At 43.4% G+C, this 27,942-nt stretch overlaps 1 protein-coding gene across 1 annotated transcript in view; it reads left to right on the top strand.

Annotated features, from left to right (window-relative positions):
- The first annotated feature begins 1,537 nt into the window (after positions 1-1,537).
- mtmr11 (myotubularin related protein 11) overlaps positions 1,538-27,942 on the top strand; it is a 31,449-nt gene continuing 5,044 nt past the window's right edge. Inside the window, exons 1-14 of the mRNA XM_084557681.1 lie at positions 1,538-2,037; positions 9,290-9,359; positions 17,787-17,923; positions 18,071-18,140; positions 18,749-18,888; positions 19,190-19,274; positions 21,127-21,274; positions 21,493-21,580; positions 22,036-22,124; positions 22,849-22,976; positions 24,455-24,533; positions 24,940-25,010; positions 26,721-26,893; positions 27,664-27,834. Of these exons, the coding sequence (XP_084413807.1) occupies positions 1,981-2,037; positions 9,290-9,359; positions 17,787-17,923; positions 18,071-18,140; positions 18,749-18,888; positions 19,190-19,274; positions 21,127-21,274; positions 21,493-21,580; positions 22,036-22,124; positions 22,849-22,976; positions 24,455-24,533; positions 24,940-25,010; positions 26,721-26,893; positions 27,664-27,834 (1,506 nt within the window). The 5' untranslated portion in view covers positions 1,538-1,980. The remainder of the gene's footprint in view (positions 2,038-9,289; positions 9,360-17,786; positions 17,924-18,070; positions 18,141-18,748; positions 18,889-19,189; positions 19,275-21,126; positions 21,275-21,492; positions 21,581-22,035; positions 22,125-22,848; positions 22,977-24,454; positions 24,534-24,939; positions 25,011-26,720; positions 26,894-27,663; positions 27,835-27,942) is intronic.

The raw sequence follows: 27,942 nt of genomic DNA on the forward strand, positions 1-27,942 counted from the left end.
CCAGTGTCCTCGAGCAGTGTTATTATACTTATTAAAGCAGGGACATAAATAACTTGGAAATATTATAATTGAAGAAAAATTAAATAAAGATTAAAAGAAAAAAATATGCTTTTAATACTAATGAATACCATTCTGTATTCCTCTAACCTTGTTGCATTATACATTGTAGAATAACTCGAGCTCAGATGATGCAAGGTCCTGTGTCTGGGACTGTTTTATGTATTAGAGAAATCGGAGACCCTTATGTAATATTGAACAGTTTCCCATGTGGTAAAAAATCCAGACCTCTCTCTATTATAGTTCACAAGGACACCGTCTCGCCGCCACCTGCTCAGCCGGACAGAGAGTCGCTCAGGATTATTCAAACTTTCCTGCTGGAAGGAAGGAATTTGTCTTGTACAGTTGGCGTCCTGTATTCGTCTGAAAGAGAGTCACCGCTGGATTCTCTCCTCAAGTTTGAATGAGAGAGGAGAGGAGCGCGCCGTTGCACAGAGGGGATCAGAAGAAGGTACTGATCGTTCAATGTCGCTTTTGTTTCTTTCCAGGAAGAGTATAAAAACGTTTGAAAGGTCAAGAGTTGATTGGTTTGTAACGCAAAGCCAATTTGTTCATTTTATTATATATCTGGAAGCCATTCGAGGCCAAGCAGATCCATCTGAGAGCAAACTCAAATGTACTCTACAGTGTATGTAAACCACATTAAAGCAAGCAGAACTGTATAATAAATAACCCAATATATGAAAATATATGTCAAAACAAAAGATAAATGCAAAGCAGTTCACTATTTATATTGCATGCAAGTCTATTCTTCTCTGTAACCTAATAGTTTGCATATTTATTCACGTAATCACAGTTTTTATGTTTATGCAGCATCTAGCTGAAGCAGTCTATGTCTCAGATTCAAATTTAGATTTAAAACAGCAGCACCAGATAAAGCAGGTTATGCAAATAAGAATAAGAATAAGAAAAAATATTGTATATATATACTTTTATACGTTTCTGTCTCTCTGCACTTTTTATTTTTACCCTTTGTCTGTGTAATGATGATAATGCATACTGGATTTGCCCAAAAGATCTCTCTCTATTCATTTCCATCTCCATTTTCTTTCTTTCTTCTTTCTTATGACCTCTAACAATAAAGTATATAGAGTGCTACTTCCAGGTGGACGCATCACTAACAATCCAATAATATTAAAAGTAATAATAAAATAAATATGCTAGGCGTCCATTTTTCCGCCTAAAATTCATGTTCTTAAATGCAGCACCGTTGCGTTCCGTGGACTATTTCCATTTACACTACTCAAAGCGGTGATGAGTTCAAGGGTCGAGTAAAAGCTTGGAAAACTGGCTTCTTTCCGTCTTAAAGCAAGCACCATAAAACTCCTAGACTCTCATTGTCCGTGTGAAGTATCCAGATGTACTGTCGCTTTAAGAAGCGCCACACCACTCTATTTTTTTTTCTATTTTTTCTTTTTTTTTTTTTTCCTACCAGTGTGTTTCACTCACTATGGCGAAAGACCAAACAGATGGAAAAGAAGCAGCAGCAGCGGCGGTAACGGCGAGCACATCTTTCCGTTAGCAGCCGCCCCGACAGTCCGCCGCTCGGTTGTGACTTTCGGCAGCTTCCGTCGAGACACCCAGATGCTGTCAGAGCGAACAGCGATGAAAAGAGCGACAACGGTCGGCTTGTCCTCACTGAACACCTCGGTAGTTGTAGCGGCGGCGGCAGCAGCAGCAGCCGGTGATACAGGCTAGAAACTAACCGTTACTGGACCTCTGCTCTTAACGGTTGTTTTTCTATTTTTTTCCTCGGCTAACAGAAATGGAACGTGGAGGACGCTAACCCCTCGCGACCGTTAGCTTACAGTCAAAGAGATTTAAAATACAAAAGAAATAAGCGATTTGTTTTTATTATTTTTTTTTATTATTATTTTTAATTTTTTTTGCTGCTTAAAACAAGTTGAAACGTCCTAAAGAAAAATGTTGACAGGATCTAAAACCACGTTCAAAGTGCGACAAATGCTCCCAGACATCAAGGTAAGGTCATAAGTCAAGCTAACTGATGCTAACTAGCCTTGTCCTGTTTTATTTATGCTGAAACGACGAAGCTGCTAATGTTTACGATTTTTCTCTTTTTTTTTTTATTTATTTATTTATTTTTACATATTTTATTTACTTTTTTTGTCCTTTTAAATGCAGCTGTTCTGTTCCCGGGTGTGCCACTACAATAATAGCGGTATAATAATTAATTAATGAGACAATTAATGCAGCTTTAACCCAGTAGGGGCCTTGACAAAGCACCTGAACGCCCACCAAACTGCTCCCAGGTCGCCTCGCTTGCTCAGGTGTTGCTCACTTGGATTTATTTTGTGTGTGCATATATACACGGCAAATAAAGCAGATTTATTTTGCTCTAATTTAGATTTAGAAGCCAGGAAGCCACCACCACCGGCCACCACTCACCAGGGTGTAGGTTATAAATGTGCAGCCAGGTTAGTTTGCATCCTGGCTGGGTTAGAAACCTGCAGTCTCCTCCTCGTGTATTCCTCTGAGAGCCTATTTAGTGGACGAGTGTCAGCTTTACAAACTAGTGTGCAGGGCTGCTGGATAATAAGGGAGATGAATAATTACAGTGAGGGCAGTAATGTCACTCTCCCTGGCTGCACGCCTAATTAAAGGACAGGGGAATCTTAATCACTTCACAGGGCAGAGATTTGCTCCGTCTGGGGCGAAATTGCTGCACACAAGGACAAATGATTTATTTGCTGGAGCTTTTTAAAAAGCCACATGGTGCTACAATAGATCGCTTTGAGGTGTTTGAGGTGAGAGCCACCTGCTACTGCTTCTGCTTTTTTATTTGCTCGGTGAAACATAGAAGAAGATGGAGGCCTTTAGTTTGATAGACGACACTAAACAGTGTTTATACACAGGCAGTATTCACTCGCCTGCCAGTTCATTAGGTACACGAGCAAAATGCATTCTAATATAACAGTCATGCTCTAAATCCTCCTTCATGACTTATTCTAATGCTCAGTTTATGTTGAAACAGCTTCAGAAAGGTGATGATTCAACTGGATGATCATTTTCAGTTCTAAAAGACTGGTGGGGAGTTTAGGTTTGTATTGGGAACATCAGTGGACGTTGCCCACGTGAAACTCACATGACTTGGTTCTGTAAAGACCAGAAACACACTTCTAAAATGAGGAAGTTGTTTTGATCCTGTTTTATTCAAGTGTAGGTCCACACCTACATCTGAAGGACAAAGGACACTCCTTTGTGGACAAAAACGTCCACATTAAAGCCTGAGAAGACAGATGATTTGAAAGAGGAGTAAAGGAAGCCATCACAAGAGGTTTTCCCTCTATTCACACCTTGAATCTGGAGTCTGGATGGAGTACTATTAACTGGGGAAAAGTAACTACAGCGTTTCAGGTGGGCACCACCCACAGATGTTCCTAAAAAAAACAAACAAATCCACGCTTGGATAAAACGTCTTCAAGAAACCCAACAAGTTCAGTCCTTCTCTTCTGTTTCGGCTTTGTTTTTTGTTTTTTTTGGATAGACCATGACCTGGATGATTGAGAACCTTCACAGGTGTGGTTGAATTAAAAACAGAAGTGTTTCTGTTATTTAGCCTAGCCCACTGATTAAACTCTGGTTTCTCAAAATAATAATAAAAACATGTGTTGGTTCCACACAATAGAGTTCAATAGTTCTACAAACCACATCCTCTACAATGAAAAACACAGTCGAGTCAACAACTCTCTGTTATTTAAGACTGATGCTGAATACCAGAGCCTTTATGAACCTAAGATTAGAAAGCATTCATTTTCACTTGTGTACCTAATAAACTGACAAGTGAGTCAGTGTGTTCAGAGTTGTCTGCTCCCTACAGGACAGACTTTGTGCCTCCTGGCTTTTTTGTCTCTCCCCGGTTATTTTCAGCAGCCGCAGGGGGAAAACGGTAACAGATGCCTCTCTCTGCTCAGCCCTCAGGCCATGGGGCCTTGCATGTGGACTCGTGCGCTGCTCCACATCTGGCCGTCGCTATGGAGACGGCGGCTGGGTGGGTTCGGGACTCGTGAATCGGATTACCTTGGAAACGAGACGCGCCAGGAAAAAAAAAAACGTCACGACCAGAATCCCATGTGTTTGAGTGGAAGAATGTGGTTGAGCCTGAGATATGGTAATGGAGAGTAGATCATATGCAGGGGGGCCACCCACACACTCTTGTGCTTCCACGAGCATGTGTTAAGATCTGGATATCCAATCTGGGCTCGTTTTGGACAAGATGGCTTTTCTTTTGAAGCTTCTCTTCTTCAGTCGTAGTGTAAAGCCCAACACATTTTGGATTGCACGAATCCCAGTTTCCCCAAAGCTAAACGTGACATTTTTAAAATGCTTATACGACCAAAGCCCAGGGAGATGTAGTTAAAAGGATGCCGAGGCCTGCATCTAGACAGGAAAGCTGGCATATTTTCCATTCTTTTGGCCGCGACTATCCCCTGGAGTTCCCTCTATCTGCGTCTCCCAGCCCGCTTTGAAGCATGAAAGGCACACACAACACAAAGCTCCACAGAAGTCAGAAATGCCAGAGGAGGGGAATCATCTGAGCGCCACATTCAAGAGCGAAGGCTGAAGATCTGAGCCCGATAGGAGTGGGCCAACGCAGCAGCACAGACCCCCACGCCCGCTCCCACAGGACCCACAGTCGCCGAAGGCCCCCGGAGCCGCCCGAAGCTTAAACGGAGCGTAACAACGGGCTCTTCTTATCACCAGAGCGGATTTATGATCCAGCTAGAGGGTGCATCGATCTGATGTTGGGTGATAATTAAGAGGAAGGCCGGGGCTTTAGAGGCCGGGTCGTTTGGGTGTTTGGAGTGGATGGAGTGACTCTGATAATTGGACTCATGGGACGCGACCTTAGCCACGATCATAAACCACAGAGAATGTCCGATAATCAGCACTCCTCTAACGTACGGGAGTGTAGAGACATGCGGTTAGTGAAGCTGGCTGCTGTGGGCGTCAGCGGATTGGGATGTTTTGATCCGTCTGGAAACGACAGCTGTCCTCCTCTTTATCCTGGACGCTGACAGGGCAGGGCAGCTCCGACAGGCAGTGTAGTGACTGATGGAAACCGGCTGTCCACATCCATTACTGTGGGATTTCTGAGTACAGGCTGATAGAAGCAGATGGGTAAGGTGGACTGGCATCTTTTTATACGAAACTGAATTGATTCAGTAGAAGAAGAGAACCCAGATGTGGAGCAGACATGCTCAGAGAGAATGGATTTATTCCAACCAGAGAGAAACCAGCACATCAAGTGTTAACATCTTTATTAGGAGATCAGATTATTATTTTATTGAAAACTGATTTACTGATTTATTCTGATTATTAGTGGACTACTAGTATCCACGTAAACACAGCAACCATGGAGATGTCAGTATTTAGCTCAATACAATACAGTCAGTAAGGTGCTAGCTTAGTGTTGCCTACCGTAAACAGTCGCTGACTCATATTATCAGCAAACTGACCTCACAGCGCATCTTCAGCTGCACAGATATGGTATTTGTGTTAGCACGGTGTGTCACTAAGACGATGGGTTAAAGTACGGCAGATAGTGATGATCTAGACTAGAGAGAGACCGTTAATTGCACATCACAACAGCCTGTAATTAAATGTCGCATCTAGACTTGTGTTTGTGTTTTACAGAACCAGACGCTGCTGGAACACGGTTTTCATCATGAAAATGTGCAGGATTGTGCTAATTGCTGCAGATAAATGGTTTAAAAGCTGCTGCGTTAAATTTCATATTAAATATTAACCACAAGAATTCCCAATTCATGAGCCATGATTTATTATTTGAGCCTCTGTTTTGAAATCAGTCGCAATCATTAGTGTTTCCTCATATCGAGGTCAAAATGGAGCCTTTTCTGGCGTCTTGTTTTTTTCTCCATCTCTGACATCTGGTGCTGTAATAACAAATAAAATACATTATGACAGGTCTGTTTCTAAAGCAGCGCAGACAGAACACTTTAAGCTACTTTATTTCCTTATGTTTTTTTAACCAGCAACTACACGATGCTCTTTGATGAGAAGCGCAGTACAGGCTGTGGGCCTTTTCACAGAGCAGTGGCTAAAAGCCCCAAGCTGAGCATTCATCAGTAGAAGTAGCTTTAAACACAGACTTACTTAAGTTAACATTTCCACACTCAGAATGATTTTTAAGGCCGGATGTGAGGGTTTTAATTTAAGTAATCAAAATGGGACCAGAGGTTTTATTTTTTTTTTTTTGTCTCACCAAAAATTCCAGTTGTTCCCTTGTGAGTTTGTCCTTCTGTTTGGGGGGAAAGAGAAGTTTGTTCCAGTCTCGGGGAACAAGCACGCTTACTGCAGAAGTCTGGCTGCGGCAGCGAGGGGAAGCCATGAGCAATGGAAACTGCAATAAGCCTTGGCCACTGTCCCTGAGAAGGGAGGGAGGGAGGGAGAAGGGAGAAGGGAGGGAGGGCAAAAGTGGGCCAGAGAGTCGGCACGAGGGAGAAGGAGGCAATGAAAGTGAAATAGCGGGGCGACTCAGAAGCCACACAGTGAACTCAAAAGTGAATTGTCAGCGAAAAAAACACAACATTGGAAATGTGGTTTCGGAGCAATGCGTGACTCAGAGACTCGAGGGCAGTCTTGCTTTGGCCGCAGTGTCCTTATATTATCTCCGGAGTCCTTATCTCTGTTCCTCTTTTATCTCTGTCAAACGTGAAGGAGAGCTGCCTCCGTTTCACACAGAAGCTGTCTAGTCGAAGAAAAAACGTCATGTCAGTGGCCTTCAGTTGAGCGCTGCCACTGCTCTGTGTGTTGCAGTGTTATCTAGTGAATTCACTCCTCTCACAAGACTCTGAGACACAAGTTAGTCAGTCTGGACGACCTTCAGAGGACACGTCTAAAACGTCCGACTTGTGAAATGAACAACAACAAGATCTGGATATCTTTGATGTCCTTAAAAGTGTTGGGGGGGTGGGGGGGGGGGGGGGGGGGGGGGGGGTGAGGAATTCAGCTGTGGGTTTTTCTGTGGGTGTTGATGGAGAGACAGAAGGAAAGCACAGACGTTTTAAAGCCAGATGGGGAAAATATGAACAATGGTCTGGCACAAACCTAACTCTTGTAAAATGTTAGTGTTTAGTCTCATATTTAAAAAAAAAAACAAAAAAACTTGTTTTTCTCTGGTGTTTCTTTTTTTGGCTAACACAGAACTATGTGCCTTTTAATTTGGTCAAGAAAAATGCTGAGACTGTAATCATGTTTTAGACACTTTGGAGCAAACACACAGCTTAGAAAATACGTCAGGAAGAAGTGATTTCTGTAGACATGTTAAAGACTTTAGAGTAAGTAGTTCATAGTCATTTTAGATCCAGACCTGTGTTTATTAATTTACGTTAACTTATTTTGCTCGGGGCTTTATGTGGTGATGGACAGATGAATAACAACACCTTGGAGTTGAGTTAGTTTAAAAGAAAGTTGCTCTGATTAGGTTTTTTTTTCTGTGACACATAATAAAATCCCAGTGGCCTGTTTCCAGACTAATATAACAGTCCTGCACTAAATCATATCTTAATGAAGGGTTTGGTATTCAGCGTTTGTTTCAGATAGCTGAGAGAGTTCTTGATTCGACTTGTGTTTTCATTGTGAAGGCTGTGGTTTGTAGTGCTATTGAATTATACTCACACATGTTGGTATTATTTTGCTAAATTACATAAAACACTTTAACTCAATCCAGTTTAACAGCACCACAAACTTCATCCTCCACAATAACCATCCGGTCGAATCACCACCTTTCTGACGCTGAACATTAGAGCAGTTATGAAGGAGCCTCGAGATTAGAATACAGCATGTGTTTGTGTTTTATTAAAGAAACAGCCAGGCCCCCTTTTGCATGCAATAAAAAAACAAAAAAAAAAAAACAAACAGCAGCAGCTATGAATAAGTGTGAGTTTACAGCCCTCTCAGAGAGCAAAGGTCCTCTTTGTTAAACGCTGCCTGTGTTTTTTATGAAGGGTCACAAGCTCAGAGTGTCAGGTTTTCATGAGCAGAGGCTGCTAACACAGAATTCACCACACTGCAAAACTTGTTAGCATAACACCGGCGGCTGAGTGGTGGCTTCATTGTTATTGTTCACACATCCTCGCTGACTCAAAGAAATAACGTGTGTTTTGTGATAAAGCCGGCGCTTCAACCGGTTCCACTGCGGCTCAGACTCGGCCAGAAATGCTGAGAGAGACGTTTGAAGCTCTGCGACGTATAGTTTTCTTGGACGTCGACTCGGAGGCTTTTCTTAATTGCCGTGCTACTTTAAAGCTTCTCTGCCACCTGTATAATCACACCGTCCTCTCACATTGCAAGCCTCTGAGGCATATTATGTGATTTCAAGGCGATAAATGTAAATGGCCTTCACTAGGGGGGGGGTTGGTAGCAAAGTTAAGTGGAAGCATATGTGCTAGTAAGCTCCCAGCCTGATTATAGAAACCTCTGCGGCTCCGTGGGGCTGAACTATCGCGGAGAGGGCAGGAACAAACAGAGCAGGAACATGGAAACTTCAGCTTCATGGAGCATTGTGTGGCTTGTTTCTTTGTCTTTGAAAATGAGTCCGTCGAGAGGGAGTTTGATGAGAGAAGCAGGCCCGGCTGTAATTTGAATATAATCAAGACCAAAGGCGACACACGGCTCCGTCCACGAGTTGACTGCGCGCTGTTTAGTCTGCGTTTGTATTTCTTGGGCAAACAAATTGACAGGGCTGTGTTTAGGCTAAAGGGAGAACAGTACCCCCCTTTCATAAGAACACTTCTTCTTCTTCTTCTTCTTCTTTTGCTTTTTTCCCCCTGTGGCATTAAATGAAAGGATTGGGAGCACTCTCAGGTCAGTAGCTGGTTAGTTTAGTTTAGCAGTTCTCAGTTTTACATGTCAAAAGAACACAATCTGGACGCGTATGATGAAATGCGACGAGGATATGCTAATTTACTGGATGTGGTAGCGGTATTGATGTGGAAACGTCTGACTTTCACCACAACACTACCACAGAGTTACTCAGGTAAACTGAGACGTGTAAAACTACTTCTGATTATGAGACAAACCCACGTAGGCAACAGGGAGAACATGCAAACTCCACACAGGAAGGCCCCCCAACCGGCCCGGTGGATTCGAACCCTTGTTTTCAGTGTTTATGCTAAGCTAGGCTAACTGACTGTTGATTACACATGATTGACAAATGAGTGATGATGTCTCTTCTGTCTCTCTCTTAAAGGAGAGGATGCTGAGTCAGGCTGGGGTGAACGCAAGGAGCCGAGATGTGTTCGGGTTGCGCTGTCTGCCAGGTAAGACTGAACTTAAAACACATACAAATCAATTAAAAGATCAGTGGAAGTTAGAACTGTTAGTAAAGTCACTAACCACCAATTTCTCCTAGATGTGATTAACTAGTATTTAAGGTGCTTCCAACGATAAACAGGATGCAGCTGGACATCAACAAACAACAAACTAAAATAAGACGCAGCAGCACAAACTTCAGTTCATGACTTCCTCTGTAGCTTCAGGTTCAGATAAACTGACACTCAGAAACATTTGCTGCTACCTTCATTGTTCTCTGCGGGTGGAAGTTTCCATTGTACACTTGGTGGCCACACCTGGACCCACGATTGTCGCAGCAGGTGGTTTCGCCTTTTGAGACGGAGAAAACGTCGGCTGCTGAAAACGCTAGCACAAAAAGGGAGACTGGGACGCCGAACAATGACGTATTGTAGATGAGATCAAACAGTGTTGCTGCACGGTCGCAAGTTAACAAGATGACACTGACATCACCAGGAAATGTTTTTCATATTTAAATCAGTGTGTCAATGAAGCGCTGAAGATAAATACTGTGTCTGAAAAACAGTTTTGACATCTGTGATTTGAGACAGAGACAGCGCCGCAGCAGTTTATAGTGTTTGGTCGTACGCAACTAAAGGCAAAGTGTTTTTTAAATGGATATATAATAGAGGACTGATTTATATTTTAGTTACAGATTCAGACCAAACCAGTGAAGTAGACTCATTTATTAATTATATCTGTATTCTGTTTTATGCTCGTTGTCTTAAAGTCGTTGTAAAAAGAATAGAGTTGGCCTTTAAATTATTCTGCACCTGCAGGATGAAGAATAGAGTCCATATAAAACGCCTCTGGACTCCATTAAATCAGCAGTTTTTTTATGATATAATTAAAGCAACGATAAATCACTGCAGAACCTTCGTGTCGTTTATTTTAAAAATTACAACCGCTGCAGTGGTAAAACCGGTGTGAAACACTTCAGAGAAAAAATAAAAACCCTCAAAGCACCCTTTGATTTTATTTCAGCACCCAGTCCCGACTGGATGAAAGTCTATCAGCTGGTACATCTTGACTTGGGAATATTTTCCCAGAACGTTCCAGATGTGTGGAACTGTGAAGGTGTCTCCTGAGCACGGCCTTCCTCTGGTCCCGCAGGGCCTGAGCTCTGGCCGGGCCGTTTTAAAACAGTAATCTTTTATTGTTGAAACCAGGGCTGCATTAAAATAATAATAATAATAATCTTAATTTGAAAGATCCTAATATCAGATTTTGACTCTTACTGCAGTCTCACAAAATCAGATTAGGCCACATGTGAGGGAAATCCAAAACAGGACAGAAGTTCCAACTCTGCGAGCACCGTCAGGACTGGAAGCTATTCATGATTTCCTCCGCGGTAATCTGCCCCCAAAATATGAAGCTGTGACTGACCACCATTCGTCACTGTGAATGTGGTGTCCCTCCTCCAGGACCACATCCAGATCCAGGAAACATCCTCTTCTCTCTCTCTCTGTCTTCCATTTTTCAGTTCTTATTTTTGACTTTCATTCATATTTTGTCCCCTTGCTGTTTTGTAGTTAAGCTAGCGTATTTGTTCACATGCAGCAGGACCTTGTGTGCTTCCACTTACCTTTAACACACGGTTCGACACTTACAGATTTGCGTACACGTGTTTTATTAAAAGACAAACACACTTCCTTCCTCATTTTCGTTCACTTAGCCGGACTAATTACTTTCCCAGCAGTGTGTTTTCATCGAATACTTTCCAGACTCTGCTCGTGCTTCACAACACACACACACACACACATTCTATTCTTAGCCTTCAGCATTTCACTGTGAGATGTTGACTGTCTTTACTGCACATTTTTTCCCCCCTGTTGGCTTTCAGCTTCATCTCCAACAACATCTTACTGTTCTCTGAACTCTCTCCACCTTCATTCCAGACAGATTAGAAACACAGCCGTCCACAGGAGCCCGTCTTATATTAAGAGCGAGAACAAGACAGATGTGCGTCAGAAGCATTGTCGTCATCATAGCACAATGGATGCTCCTCTGATTCAATACCGATCTTTTAATATTGTGTCCCGATCTGATGGTCCTAAATGTCCTAGAGTCTCCTGTAGCTTCCTAAAGTCTGTCCTTGTCTTCCTTGTCTTCTCCTAGAGTTGGTCTCCTGTAGCTTCCTAAAGTCTGTCCTTGTCTTCCTTGTCTTCTCCTAGAGGTGGTCTCCTGTAGCTTCCTAAAGTCTGTCCTTGTCTTCCTTGTCTTCTCCTAGAGTTGGTCTCCTGTAGCTTCCTAAAGTCTGTCCTTGTCTTCCTTGTCTTCTCCTAGAGTTGGTCTCCTGTGTCTTCCTAAAGTCTGTCCTTGTCTTCCTTGTCTTCTCCTAGAGTTGGTCTCCTGTAGCTTCCTAAAGTCTGTCCTTGTCTTCCTTGTCCTCTCCTACAGTTGGTCTCCTGTGTCTTCCTAAAGTCTGTCCTTGTCTTCCTTGTCTTCTCCTAGAGTTGGTCTCCTGTAGCTTCCTAAAGTCTGTCCTTGTCTTCCTTGTCTTCTCCTAGAGTTGGCCTCCTGTGTCTTCCTAACGTCTGTCTTTGTCTTCCTTGTCCTCTCCTACAGTTGGTCTCCTGTAGCTTCCTAAAGTCTGTCCTTGTCTTCCTTGTCTTCTCCTAGAGTTGGTCTCCTGTAGCGTCCTAAAGTCTGTCCTTGTCTTCCTCGTCTTCTCCTACAGTTGGTCTCCTGTAGCTTCCTAAAGTCTGTCCTTGTCTTCCTTGTCTTCTCCTAGAGTTGGTCTCCTGTAGCTTCCTAAAGTCTGTCCTTGTCTTCCTTGTCTTCTCCTAGAGTTGGTCTCCTGTGTTGTCCTAAAGTCTGTCCTTGTCTTCCTCGTCTTCTCCTACAGTTGGTCTCCTGTAGCTTCCTAAAGTCTGTCCTTGTCTTCCTTGTCTTCTCCTAGAGTTGGTCTCCTGTAGCTTCCTAAAGTCTGTCCTTGTCTTCCTTGTCTTCTCCTAGAGTTGGTCTCCTGTGTCTTTCTAAAGTCTGTCCTTGTCTTCTCCTAGAGTTGGTCTCCTGTAGCTTCCTAAAGTCTGTCCTTGTCTTCCTTGTCTTCTCCTAGAGTTGGTCTCCTGTGTCTTTCTAAAGTCTGTCCTTGTCTTCCTTGTCTTCTCCTAGAGTTGGTCTCCTGTAGCTTCCTAAAGTCTGTCCTTGTCTTCCTTGTCTTCTCCTAGAGTTGGTCTCCTGTAGCTTCCTAAAGTCTGTCCTCGTCTTCCTTGTCTTCTCCTAGAGTTGGTCTCCTGTGTCTTCCTAAAGTCTGTCCTTGTCTTCCTTGTCTTCTCCTAGAGTTGGTCTCCTGTAGCTTCCTAAAGTCTGTCCTTGTCTTCCTTGTCTTCTCCTAGAGTGGACTGGATTCAGTCCAATAAATCTTTCAGTCAAAGTTAATGTAGTGTGGAGAGGGTAGCTGGTACCTTGTGTTCTCTACTCCAGAAATGTTCTGGTCATCCAACGCTGCCATAAACTCCCTAACCCTCTCTGGAAGATGTTTCTCCTTGACGCTGTCTCCAGGAAACTTTTCTCTTCTTTTAAACGTTCAGTGTTTGTTGTTGTTGTTTGGGTGCAGCCTTTGACTGAGTGGACTCCATGGATTCTGGGGGTGGCGAATTAAGTTGGTAATTTTACCACCTCACAAAACGTCCACGTTGCACTTTTTACAAATTGCTGATGTTTTAGTCACATGAATTTGGTTCCTCTTCTTTGATTTTTGGCAGCTTTGAATCAAGCCAGCCGCCGCTAAAAAAAACTAAGAAGGAATCGTCTTCTTGGTTTTGTTTTTTTTGTGCCAGCTTCGATGCTAGCCAACCACCATCAAAACAAAAGAGGAAGAAGATGTTTTGACGCTACAGGGACGTGGTTTTGGCTTCTGACAGACCTAAATTAAATAACTAGAAAAGATCAGGCTCGACTGAAGCCTGATACCGATCTGATGCAATGGGATCATTTTGAATACGCCTGGATCGTCCCCCAATACCGATGGGGACGTCCCTGCTTAATAGTGCGCGTTCTGTTTTCCCATTGAGACTCAAATTGGCTCCTTTGTGGGTTTAAATTGCATTAAGCAGCCATATTATTCAGGAATGGATTCAGATTTCAGGCGAGAGAAATCAATCCTTTGGCTCTGTGCACACTCTGCAGAGAAAGTGTTGAGACAATTTGTGAGAACAAGTTCACTTTCAGACACAAAGGAGTCACCCGTCAGTGTTACCGTACCCAGAGACGGGGCTCACATTGCACTTGTGGACTCGCGTTCACGCTTTCTCCCCCTTCAGTGCATACACGCAGACACTCAGCCCCCTGTCCTGTGCTTAAAAATAGCAGTGCTGTGATCATAACCAATAACACAGTGATGCTGTTGTTGCACAGTAGAAAGACTTGAAACAAGTTAAGTGCCTTACACGCGTGCTGTCTCAAACCAGATGAGCTGAAAACAACCATGTGGATCACAGAATCACAACTATTTGTGCACAAGCTGTCCCGTTCTGTCAGTAGTTACCGGGCGGAGAGCATCGGCGCCGTTCTCATGTGACACCCGGGACACATGACCTCAGAAACCGAGCCGGCCTGCAGGAGGGCAAACGGGTCAGGACAGCTCCGACAGCCATAGGGTAGATCATGTACCGGCTCAACGCTGCGACTCGGGGAGGGCGTATGCTGTCCATTCACACACAATGCCAAGAGGCCCGGACCCCCTTCAGAGCAACTTCACAATCCCCCCTTTTTTTTTTTTCCACAGTCTAATGTTACTGTGGGATTTATAGGCTGTCAATCAGCTTTATACCTCGTTGACTGATGGACAAGAGGCCACAGCGTCGATGTTTGTAGTCCTGAGTTTCTAGATATTGAAAAAGGTTTTAAAGTCTCTTTGTTGTGTTTGTGCATGTCTTGTTTATGTTAAATGTTGAATATGAAGGTTGATATGCAACAGAGCAAATTAGGAGGAGACTAGCAGCAACACAGAGATTTTATGAAATTTAGAGAGTTGTAGGGATGATATAGCCTGACGAGCCAGACCCACATTAAATGTAGGGTCTGGGCACTCTCCATAGACAGGGCTCAACCGGAGGGGTGGGATAAACGGTTGTCTTTCAAACTCCCTCTCCACGCAATAGGACAGCGCTACAACCAATCAGAGCAACGAAGAAGGTGACGTAGTCAGAGCGACGGAAAAGAGAGCTCCTTTCTCAGAGAAAAGCTTAACTTCAAGTCTTTCAGAGTGGCGGCCAAAGCCGATTCGAAAGAAAGTTGTTCGCTAGCAGCAGCCATCGCTCTGGTAGTTCTAGCAGGATGGGGGAATTCACGCGTAATTCACGGAACTTATGGTCGCAGGTCAGTCGTCATCATGTTAAGCCCGCCCACCGACTCGTGATTGGCCCGGTCCATCTTGGATTTTTCGAAATCTCAAGTCAACGGAGAGTAACTAGACTGCCCCTGGAAGCAAATGTAATTTGCTGCCGCTAGGGGCGCGTCTAGATTCTAGGCTAGGGATGATAGCTATCAGCACGGTGAATTTGGTGGTAGGAGCCAAAATGGTGGACGGTGTGGATGGTTGTATACCAGTGGTTGTTGCCTCAAAGTTAAGGCAACAACCACTTTTTTTCAGCGTTGGGTGAACCCAGGTGAAGCGACAGATAGGGCTGACGGTAGTTTCACGTTGTACATTTGGGATGGGAAATACAAAATATCCAGGTGGGTTACCAAGCCAACCAGAGCCTAGAACGTCCACTACCAAATCGCTTAAGCAAATCACTTCATAAGTTGGACATGTTTGGTTATATTGACAATGCTGCATAATATATAAGTTGTGAGTTGAAGGGTTGTCAGTTGACGTTTTGTTAGAACATAGGAAAGAATCCAGATATCTTTTTTTCTCCCATTTCCTGTTTCCATAGATTTAACCCGACGCAACACGTTCCTGTTCTTTGCTCTTCTTCCCCGTGGGATGACGAGAGCAGAAACCCCTTTTGCTCTGCACGCATCCCAGCTGAAAATTGGGAACAAATGTGGATGAATGCAAAACAGAAGGCCCGAGAGCATGTGGTTCATGTGTCTGTCAGCTGTATTTTCTCAGGCCGATCCTTCAGCTCGCCCTCTCCTCATTCCCACATTTAAACTATGTGGAGAAGAAATCCTGCAGATGTGTAGATTAAACACAACAAACCAGACTCGCTCTTCATAGGTGCAGGTGATCGAAGTGGTATTTGAATCGTCTTGTTCTGAATGCTTAGAATTTTTCAGCCTCCTATTGTGGTGGCATTTACTTTTATTGTTCAAACACAGATAAGAAATGCCAGTAGATTCTTGGTTTCAGCGTTATAAAACTATGCATTGTGGCGTGTTGCCCTGAGAACAGTGTGTTTTGTTTCCCTTTTGCTCCTCGGCTGGACAAAACCCAGCGTTGTATTTTGGTGAGCGGCCCACACTATAACGCTGTCAGGCTGATTTAACAGGAATCTGTGAAGCTGCCATTGGCACAGGAGACACATGAGATCAAACAGTTACATATATAATAGTATTTGCCTGCTTTGAGACATGTTTAACTGATCCTTTGTGCCTTACAGCTTTTAACTATTGTTGTGTCCGTGTGTTTAGTTTGAACTGTGAGTCACAGCCTCAGAAAGAGGTGTGTACCAAACAAAAAGCTCCAGACGTCTAAACACAACCACGATAACCAGGTTTGTTATTGTAATGTAAAACCGTTCAGTACAAGTTTTAATTATATTTACCTGGAGCTCTGCAGGAACAACATAACAGACTTTATTAGATTAGTTAACAGCTGTCTTATAAACACCTTCAGATCTTAAATCTCAACAAAGAGTACAAATAGGATTCTTCTCCTCGCCCTTCCTTGTCCTTTCTGCTCCAGCTCCAAACTCTGCAGGGTACAGGAATGTTCTCGGCTCAGTTGCACCCCGGAGCGACGGTAAAAAGAGGCACGCTAAACCGCAGATCAACAAGGGTTCTCTTGTGTTCACCGAGTATTAAATCTCTGTCAGGTTTAATTTATAAATCCGGGCCTAGGGTTTTTTTTTTATGCGCGCGGTTTTGAAGTCACAGGCGTAATCATAAAGTACACTCTGAGGTTTTTTTTTTAAACTCCTCTTGCGCAATCAGCAAATTATGGCGTTGGAAGCAAAGGCTCGTCTTCCTCCCTTTCTCCCAGAGCATAAACAAGTGTTTCATGTATAAAAATGGCTGCTTCCTGTTTGCGCTTTGTTGTTCCCTGAATCATTCATTGAACTATGAGCGAGGAGTAAAGAAAGACTGGGCTCAGTTCAACATCTCTGCTGTCATGTTCATGCAAAGGAGTTTTGTGTTTGCTCAGTGTGTTATTTTCAGTTTCAAGGAACCGGCAGTCGTTTCTTTTTTTTTTTTTTTTTTTAAATGTGCCTTTGAGTGAAATGAAAACCTTGCCGTGTGACTGGCCAAACACTTCTCCTGTCACGGACAAAAAGGCCTTTTTTTCCTCTCTCCACGTCCACCCAATCCTTGACTCTGTTGCCATGGAAACCCACAGTGGAGCTGGCAGAGGCTTTGTAGTGCTGCGGGATGCCGTTTATAATAAATGTGCCGCCTCGGTCCTGTGTGTGTATGTGGTGAAATAGTTTCTTTCCTCCTCTTTTCTTTGAGAGTGTTTTGTGCGCAGCTGCGTTTGTGTGTGAAAGATTATTCTGGGTGAAGAAGGTTTGTTTTTGGAAGCTTTGTCCAGGAATTTCAGATGCTGCATCGACTTTACTCTCCACTTTAGCCCAGGATGGAGAACCCAGTGCTCTCAGTTTAGGTTTTTATTAGGAACATCTATGGGTCGCACCCTCTGTTAACAACCAGATCAATCAGTGGATGTTTTTCCAGATTATGCTGAATGATATCAGTTTATTAAAATACTCTAATCACCCATTGATAGTGAGAAACTCTCCAGACTCTTGGCATGAATGACAGACGTTAACACTTTGTATCTCAGTCTCAATCCACCTCCCCTTCTAAACCAAGGCAGGTGGACTGAACAGGTGATTATCCCCAGGTATCATGTGGTTTAAAAGCTGCTTAAAAAGTGCGTTTTCACTTGTCTACCCAAACTGGTTTATTCACCCATATGAACATTTGTATTATCAACAAACACAACTGTAATTGAAAGCAGATAAAGTTGCCTTTGTTGTTTTTTTTCTGCTCCCCTCAGCTCATCTGACAATAACAATTCAAGGACAAACCTTTTTTGTTTGAGGATGTTTTCACACCCCCCCCTCCTTTCCAGCAGCCTCCTGTCTTCGTCTGTCTCTACGCATCCTGTTATGTGTCCTCACCAGAAGTCCATCTAAACACAGTCACCACTCAACGCTGATAAGTGGACTAAATGCGTTTTTCCTCATCCTATAACACTTACTCCTGTTTTTCGTCACTAGGCGAGTGTGTCCTCCAGAGAGCTGTCATGGTGAGGAAGAAGCTGACTGCCAGGGAGGGGAGGGGGTGGCTGTCTGGGACTCTGTTCTGTACACACTTCAGAGTGGCCTTTGTGCCCCAGGACAGTCCCAAACCTGACGTGAGTTCCTCAGCTGTAAAAACAAAACCACACCCACATGATATTAGAAAAAAAGTGTGTGAAAGGTACTTTCAACATTAGTAATGTTCATATATTTAGAATATTGAAAATAATTTATTTTTCCCTTTAATGATATTCACAATGCAGGACAATGCAGATCCAGTACTTTTAGGAGATCATGATGTGGCTTTGGCTTCAATAGAGAAGGTTGTTGTTGGTAAGTATAACCTCTTTTTACCTTTTTTATGTGGTTTGTTATGATGTGTTTTGTAAGGAGTTAAGACCAAAACACAGGACTGAATGAAATAAGGTTGAGGTAACAAAAAGCACTGCAGTGTGAGGCAGAGTTATCCAAAAAACAAAAGCAAGAAAACCAGGAACCACAAGAAGCTGAACACACACATAGAGGCTAACGAGGCACAGGTGAGACGACTGAGGGATGAACGAGGGGAAACCAATCAGAGGAGGGAAACCACAGACAGGAAGTAAGGCGAGACACGAAACACCAAGCGAGAAACATTCTTAATAAACACAGGAAATGCAGGAAAGGAAAACAAAACAGCGTCACAACAAATACTCAGAACTCATGAACGGAACAACGTTCTAAGGTTAATGATGTGATAGAGATACTGACGATGATAGAAGAAGCTCAAACGCAGTCTGATGTGTATTGACATACATGACATATTTCTTTTTATCAGTGATACAGTAAAGGTTGTAGTAACCCAGATTTAAGATGTTAATTTAAAACTAAAAAGTCTAATCTGGCTTTGACAAACATGTGTTTAATATTTAATTAATATCTTTTCCCTTTATTTGCTCCAGTGGGCCCAAACAGGACCAAGCTGGTGACCCCGAACTCCTCGCTGAAGTTCACGCCAGAGGAGCTGGTGATCTACTGCAGGGACATGCGCGTCATCTGCTTCCTGTTTGACCGTCTCACTCCAGACCCACAGGTTATAGAGGTGTGTCCAGGAACTTTATGATCTCATTTACAAGCTGTAATTAGACCTTACCTGCATGATTTATTGCATGATTCCTACTTGATGCGTTTTCCGAGTTCTGCTCTTGAGATATTTGTACGTTAAATATTTGCATCTTTCAGTGCGTGCCGCCTTAGATTGGAGGCTCTGGTTACTGGTATACTGTACATCAGAAGCCGACCTGTGCCACAGACACAGAGCTGACGTGACACTGCAGGGCCTCTGCACTGAAAGCTGATGACCTTTGTCATGTTGACGCGCTCCCTGTGGTTTCCCTCCTCAGATAACCCACACCATCGCCAAAACCTACCAGCCCCTCAAACCAGGGTCGGTTTTATCTTTCCAGAACGCTGCCCTCGGGAGTGTAGGTGAGTAGATTAACGTATACAACCATCTGTCTCCTCCCTGGCTCTGATTCAAGAGCTTATCAGTCTGTCAAAGCTCTTTGTGTCCAAAAGGAAAGACAAAGATCATATGGCTCTTTATTTAGATCAGGTATATCCTAGACATAAATATTAACATATTCTATTTAATCAGAGAGGTGTATTAGGATGATTGATGGTATGTAAAGATGGACGACTCTTGGCACCCCCTGACACCCAGCTAATGGAAGTGGTTAAAGAGGTAGAAAGTGAATGGAGCTAATTATATTTAAGCCTTGATATTATTTAAATTATAATTCTTCCCTGTACAGTTGTCATGAATGGAAAAATTAGCTCTAGAGACCAAAACTGTTTCTGTACCAGGCTGTAAACATGTTTATTTCTTTTGTAAAGTTGTACGTTTTAACATGAAGGTCTGTGGGGACAGACTCACTTTTGGAGCCAAATAGTCTCAAGTGGACTTTTGAGGAACTGCTGTTTTTACTACTTTCAGTGTTGATACACCAGACATGCAGCCAAACAACTTAAAGATGGATTGTAAACTAAGTTCTTTAGACTTGGCACTACAGCCTCAGGCCTGTTGGAATGGCTAATGACATGAACATTAGAGTTGATGAGCTAAAGTCTTACTCATTCTGTTTGTTTTTTTCTGTGCATAATGAATATTCATAGTTTAACAGCTCCAGTCAAAGTGAGAAGCAAATGCCCACATGAATCAGAAACACAGCATGAATTTGTCAGTCATGTGCTCGCTCTTTAAAGCATTGGAAGTTACAGCTACAGAGGCAGAATGTGCGTTTGAAATCATTCCCACATGACTTCAAACCGTGTGTCATCTAGTTCTGTTTGTGCCTGTGTCTAATGTGGCGGCATCTGAATGTGGTGTGGCAACTTGGAGACGTAATGGTTCCTGTGCAGACCATAATGACATGCAAAGCTCACATCCTCTTTAGATTAGATAAGAAACCTCCGTGATGACGCACTGAAAATACTTTACAAACCATAACCATAGCCGTGTGTTTGGCTGCGGCCGTGATCTCTCAGTTTGGCAAAGATTAAATCTCCATAATTATATAATCGGGGTGTAGAAAGTTTTATTTTTTCACATACATCTTACAAAATAAAACCTCTCAACAGTGATGCACCCGTCCAAACGAGCCGCTGTCTGTTCACTTCAGCCATATAGGGTAATACGAGCCCGTCTGTACAGTATATTATGCTATGTTAAGGCTACGCTAGGCTGGCCAGAGTGTGGACGACTGTCAGCTCTTGGATAAATAATGCAAACCCCCTCCTCTGAAACAAGTCGTTAGATGACCTGCTGTTCAACTCTGTCCCGGGGGTCAAGTGTGTCTGCTGGCGTGTGGTCAGCGCGCCATGTCCTGAACATTTTGATAAAATATTGACAGATGTGATGCATACTTCTTGCTCTTCCTCCAAAAGTGTTTCTCTGGAAAAAGACTGGAATCATTAAGAAGCCGTGTCTGCAGTTGGTTTGTTTTGTCCGACCAGCCGTCCAAAACCAAAATAAGTTCAGTTACCAGTAATAAAACACAGTACATGCTGACATCAGAAAAGCTGGAAGCTGTTTTTAAATAGTCTTTGCTGCAAATTTACCCCAACAATCAGAAAGTCTCCTCAGTAGCTACTGTAAGTACTCTGTCTGGATGTATTACTGACGCTTCTGATCGTTTAAATTAGGAAACAGTTTAAAGCTTGTTTTCAAAATGGATATGTATGATCATGTGTTTATATAACATTTTAAAAAGTAGTCAAATCTACGTTTGGGCAAGTTACAGTCCTCAGTTCAAGTGCTTGAATCACTTTCCTCCTCCAGAAATGAAGCAGTTCCTTAGTAACCGTCGCCGGGACGCCCACATGAACTGGTTTGAAACGGCCTCAGACTGGGAGCAAGAGCTGGAGAGGTGCGGCGCCACGAGCTGGAGAGTCAGCTCAGTCAACGACCGCTTTGAGATGTCGACCAGGTAAATTCACCACTGAACTGTCGCCAAGCTACGCAGCTGATGTTTACACGTGGAGGCTAATGACACCCAGCAGCAACACTCAATTCAGGGATGTGTGAATACATCTGCTTACAATTTCTTGACAAGAGATTGGAAAGCAATGGATAAACTCCTCGAAAAGACGTCTCAGTTTGCTTTGTTGATAATGTTTTTAATATATTCTTCGTGATTCCTGACAGCCTGCCCAGGTTCATCGCAGTTCCACAGAAGGTTTTTGACACCGAGCTAAAGAAAAGTTTCGCCCACTTCAATGAAGGACGAATCCCTGTGAGTGTTCTTAGACATTTTAAACATTTTGATTTGACCTACCACCTCATTTCCAGACTGATTCACCAATTTGTGTGTTAATAATAAGGCTAAAAGTAAAAAATACTAAAGTTTTAAGAAACAAACATTTGCTATGAAGGAAAGCTGCTTTAGGGAAGTACTTAGTGCCTAAAAGCGAAACAAAAAACACTAAGTTTGACTTTTTTCTTGATTCAAGAAAGATAGGATTCTTTAAGAAGTATTGTTTCCTCTTGAGAAAAATAAAAAAGCAGATATATAAAGTGGACTCATTCCTAACCAGCAGTTGTCATGTGTGCGCTGGTTTTCCCCTGCTTATTAACATTCCTGTGAAATAAATTACAAGATGAACTCGGAGACAGTGAGGGGCCTTTGGGGAACCCTCACATCGTGGAACGTGTTATTAAAGAGGGTGAGACTGTGTTTTTGTGTTGCAGCGCTGGTGCTGGCGACATCCCAGAGGCAGCGATCTACTGCGAATGGCCAGCTTCCAGAACAACATCTACCACGAGAAGGACGACATCAGGTGTGTGCTGACGCTTTCCAAACGTCCACATGTGTCCGTCAGTGTAAGCTCTAACATCTGACCACCTGCATCACAGACTCTAGTGTTTCTTTCACGAGCAGGGCTTACAGTGAACTAATAACAGGTTTGATTCTCGGCCTTAAATCGTCAGTAGGATATTTTTATGTATATAAGAATAAAACTCAGTCTGTCAAGTGGAACTTGGCGTCGCAAATGTTCAGTGTTCATGCTTTTCCTGTGTGTTCACAGCTCTATATCGATCACTCGCTTGCTAGTCATAAACATGTCTATAGAACTGAAACATTGATCTCTGTATATAGCATCCTGTATAGTAGACGCACTGATGTGTTTGATAGCCGTCTGAACTCAGGAAGCTAGATTAGAGTGGCAGCCACAAACTAAAAATGGTTTAAGGTTTAAACGCTGCAGTTTCAAACCGTGCCTCGAACCATGAGAAGTCAGAATCAAGCTGCACTCATACGTCTACAGTTACTTCACTGGATATATTAGTTTGTTCCCAAAATGCATGTTGATAAAATTCTTACTTTTAAGATGCGTGTGGTCTCTAAAAGCTTGGTAACTGCTGTTCTAGGAAAACCACTCTGAGGTGTGACTTTTACGAGATAATCTCAAGAAGCTACGACCTGATAACAGATTAACAAAGTTTTTTGTTTTTTTTTGCATGTGCATTAGTCTGTTAACTACATCATGTCGTTCTCCACAGAAACCTGGAGATGGTCCTGTTTGGCTGCCAGTCCTCGTTGTGTGTGGTGGTGGAGCTCGGGGACGAGCTGCCCTCGCCCGCCGACATCCAGGTGGCGCACGGCCGCCTGCGCACCCTTTGTCTGGGAGGTGGGGATGTGACATGAACACACACATTCACACCTGTACACATATGGTCCACACACACACACACACACACAAAAAAAAAGAAACACGTGACGAATGAGGCGTCTACTTCACCTTTGTTACTTTTGATGGGTGTGTGGTTTTACAGGTTGTTGACACAGAACAAAAAATGAGGTTTAGATGTCAGTAAAACTGAAACTGTTGCATAACTTAACCTTTATTCGTTACGTCTATTCATTTTTTCTATTGTATGATGCATTTTTTTCCATTCTAGTAGAGTTTTCCCATTAATCACATTATTAGTCATTAGTTTGTGGTACCACCCTCCCCTAGTAACATAATACAGTTATTCGTCACTGTTTTAATCAAACACATTACTTCCTATGAAACCGTCTTTATCTAATTACAGATATAAAGTACCAGCGACCCCATCTCTCAACGCTCCACCCACCGTTTCCCAAAATCCAGTTATTTTCAGAGTGAGCTGAGTCAGATGATTCAAAGTGTCTTACTTTTCCACCTTTAAATAAATAAACAAATTTTTCTGTAGAATTCCCCTTGTGTTTCTGAGTAGCTATGAGCTGTTCTCCACGTGTTTTTTCCAATTCTAATGCGTGCTCATACCTAATGTTCAGTCATTTTTAACTCTGACATTACTCGTTCTGGTTTGGATTACACCGTATATTTAGTTGGAGAAGGATTTACGTCTCGTGGACTCGTAAATAACAGATCAGAACAGACCGTCTTTATTGTTGCTTTTGTCATGTGAGCACGTCCAGCACATTCCTCGCTCGTCCACAGGCCCTGGGACTGAAACGCTGACCCGTGTACAGGTCACTGATTATCACGATTCACCCGTTTGTCAGCGCTGTGTTTTTGGTCTTTTGTGGGTGAGAGCGTCACGGCTCAAACCTCTGAGCCGTGAAGCTCTCACCCACAAAGGACAAAAACAGACACTCGTGTGTATTTTGCTCGGCATACATGCAGCGAGCTTAGTGTCTTCACAGCAGCTAGACTAAAAATGAAAGTAGACATTGGAGATCGTGTTAACGACTGATCCCTCTGAGATTATGTGGATTTTACACTTAGAGTCCTATTTAAGATACATGAGGCTGATCTGATTTCTCTTTTGACGGGAAAAGGTCGTGCAGCCAAACACTTCTGCAGATGATAAACGCTGCTTTGTCACCAATCATTTAAATGTAACCGGACTTGATTTATTCAGCAGAGGAAATGAGACATCAAAACCTGATGAAATTATTAGATTTTGGAAAGGAGCAGATTGCAAAAACTGCAAGTCATTAAAGGTTTTATTTATAACTTTATTATACCACAGATCCATCTGCTTTGCAGCAGTTATGATATTAAACTCAGCTGATGTGCGTAGAGTCCTCATTCTGAATCCATCCGAGTGTTTCATGCGTCTGCAGCAACACTTCCTGATTATGATCTGATCTGGGTTTGTTTGTTTTGTCTTGTAGATATCTCCACGTCTGTGTCAGTGCCCGATGACAAATGGTTATCCACGCTGGAAAGCACCCGCTGGCTAGACTACACCAGGTAACGGCTTCTGACTGGACCGGTCTCACGGTGCATGACAAAATGTTACCTGGTCCTTCCTTCCTTTATTCCATCCTGTATTATCAAACTTGTCTCGTCTTACTGTTCGCTGGAACTCAAAGAGCTGTGATCAGGGTCCTTTAAAAACCTTGAAAGTTTACAGAACTGTAAAGTAAAACCTAGTGGCCAAACAAAGCAAATTATTAGTATTATAATTTCACTCTCTGACCTGTATCTACAACTTGTTTTGTTTAATTTTGGATTCATGTTTTTGTACATATTGATATGTTTTGCAAGTACAAATTCCATAAAATATAAAACCAAAGACAGGTCTCACATTAACTCATGCATGTTTTTTGAGATGACTGTCTGTAATGTGTTGACTACGGTTCCTTTGTGTCTCCAGGGCCTGTCTGAAGAAAGCTTCAGAGGTGGCCTGCCTGCTTCGCAGCGGTCACCTGACTGTGGCACTGCAAGGTGAGTCACATGACTCCGGACCCCAGCTCGTATTATTCAATCCATTCATTATTCACAGCAGCTCCTCCTCATTAATGGCACATAAGGGCTTGCCCTGCAGTAGCTGTGCACCGCGGACAATCACGATCCACTGAGCCGACATGCACGCTGTCAGTAGGCTTCTGTTCAACATGCTTTTAAGGACACGATCACGCTTGTCTGCAGCTGTTGTCCCTCATGAGACATGAGACGGACTCCGTATAAGAGATCTACCCCGTTCAATAGAGTTTTCAGCCTCTTGAAGAACTTTAGTTGGTCTTCTGTTTCTTTCTATAATTCCAAACTCACTCCAGTATGTTGAGATCAGAACTCTGTTGTAGTCAGACCTTTTGTTGCAGGGCTCCTTGTCCTTCTCGTTGATGAAGATAGTTCTTTGTGTTTGAACAGATGTCGTCGTCAAGTTTCAGAATGAATTCCAGACCGATCAGACGCCTCCCTGATTTTATTGCATGATGGATAAGAGTCTAAACGACACCTAAAACCTATGCACTGTGCTGTATGTGTAACAAACTTTACTACAGCATTTAGTCAAGATAAGAGTCAAGATAAGATAAGAAGGTAAGATAAGAAGGTTTTATTTGTCACATGCACAGTTATACATACTACAAGGCCTTGACTCTGTATAGAGGACTACTCGTTGGACCGCTGCTGTGTGCATGTTGGAGTTTCCTCCCATTAATGCAACTCTGTGCTGCATGGGGGCAACGTGCTGAGTGTTGTTTGTTGTGGATCAGAGGTGTCAACTGATCACCACCTGGCAGCGGGTTGGATCAGGTGACAGTCGGGGTTCCTGCTGACCAGGTAAACCCATGCGTGCTGTGAGGGTGACCTCAGAGAGTCTTCAGCTTTACCAACAGATGACTGTGTGTTGTTGTTGTTGTTGTTGTTCTGACTCCTGACACCGTTTAGTTTTCTAGCTGTTTGTGAAAGTGAAGTAAGAGAAGGCTTGAGGAAGGATTGATAAAGATAACATTTAGCAGACGGTCGCCTGTCGTTGACGTCTCATCATCTGGTCTTGCTTCCTGTTGGACATTGACAAAAACCCAGAGAGACGGACGCAACGCTGCATCACTCAATGGCTGCTTTCAGCTAAGGATGTTTACCTCTATCTGCTGGTGTTTGACTTTCTCTGCCACTCTGCAGCTGCAGGGCCTGACATCATCATCATCATCAGCTCTGCCACTGACCCGATCAGCAGTAAATGTCCTGCTGCAGACAGGACTCACTGCAGCAGCCAAAGAACAGTTTGTCCCTCAGCGACAGTCTCACTAGATCTTTGTCTTTCATCATTTCTCTGTGCGATTGTTTGTTAAGTTCTCCTTCTCTCTGTTTTGTCTTTGGAGAAATAAAAACTTAATTAAATGCTCGTAAATGAAAGATTTCCCTTTAGTGCCCTTAAAGCAGTTGGAACTCGTGGCTCATTACGTATATGAAGAGATGTCCCACGCTCATAAACACAGAGAGATGCCAGCGTTTTGAGCAAACAGGAATTCAGCGCTCACCCTAAATAGTGACATGACCATTACAAACATTCAGCAACACGTTCTTGTGCCGGTAGTGTTGTGTGTCCTGCATGTAAGAGTAAACTATGAACAGCTGCAGCACGATACGTGTCACATAACTGCGTAGAAATTGGATTCATTTCATTATTTCTCTGTTTTGACGTTGCAGAGGCGGAGGATCGCGACATGGGCTGCGTGGTGTCCAGCCTGGTGCAGGTGATGTGTGACCCCCACTGTCGGACCCAGCACGGCTTCCAGAGCCTGGTGCAGAAGGAGTGGGTGATGGGCGGTCATCGCTTCTGCAGCCGCGTCAACTACCACCGAGACAACGACAAGGAGGAGGTGAGAGATCGGTGCTGTCTGTGACTACTGCGCCCGTCCTAACTAGGGCAGGATCATGTGGTCGGCACACGGCGAGCGTCGCGTTGCAGGTCGGCTTTTAGCTTGACCCTCGTGTGAAGTGTGGTCATTGTGTGAACAAAAGTAAAGAAGTGCTTTCGGTACCGAAATATAGAAACGAGTTTTATGAATATGTCACAACCCCAGATCAAAGGAAGGACTAATGTGGAGACCACACGTTAACCTTTTAAATAAACTTTAATTAAACATGCAGCCAGTTCATCAGTCATGTCTGTAGTGTGTGTTTGAGTGAGTGAGTGAATGCTAGAATAGAAAAGTTCAACTAAACCAAAGTAGAGAGAGATAGAGAGAGACTGCTCAGACGTCCACAGGTTAGCCGCCACATCACCCAGGTCCCAGCCGTCACTGCAAATGACCCCCCTCCTCTTCACCCCTCCCCCCCTCTTCACCCCCAGCACCACAAACCACATCCTTCTACAATGATCATCCAGCTGACTCATCACCTTTCTGACACTGTTTCAACATCGGCTGAACATTAGATCTGTCACGAAGGAGGATTTAGTTCAGGGCTGTTATATTACAATGCATTAGTTTTCATTATTGTACCTAATAAACTGGCATGCGAGTGTAAACCTGGATTGTTTACCCTCCTCTTCCTCTGCTTCTCTCCTCCTCACTTTTCTTTGCCCTCCTCTCCTCTACCTTCCCTTTCTCTGCTCTCTCTCTCCCTCTCTCTCTCTCTCTCCCTCCAGGCTCCAGTCTTCCTCCTCTTCCTGGACTGCGTTTGGCAGCTGTGGTCCCAGTTTCGCTCTCGTTTCCAGCTGACGGATGACTTCCTGTTGGCCCTGCACGACAGCATCCAGCTGCCACTCTTCTCCACCTTCCTGGCGAACTGCCAGCGAGAGAGATGCAAACGCTCCCAGGTACTGAAACACCTGAGGGGGACTTCAGTTTAGAAGCATCTGGCTCAAATTATATACTAAATACTCGTTATAGTGTCTTTTAACTGTACACCTGTTTCCGGATCCATA

This window comes from Chelon labrosus (assembly GCF_963514085.1).
Source record: "Chelon labrosus genome assembly, chromosome: 12".
Classification (NCBI taxonomy): domain Eukaryota; kingdom Metazoa; phylum Chordata; class Actinopteri; order Mugiliformes; family Mugilidae; genus Chelon; species Chelon labrosus.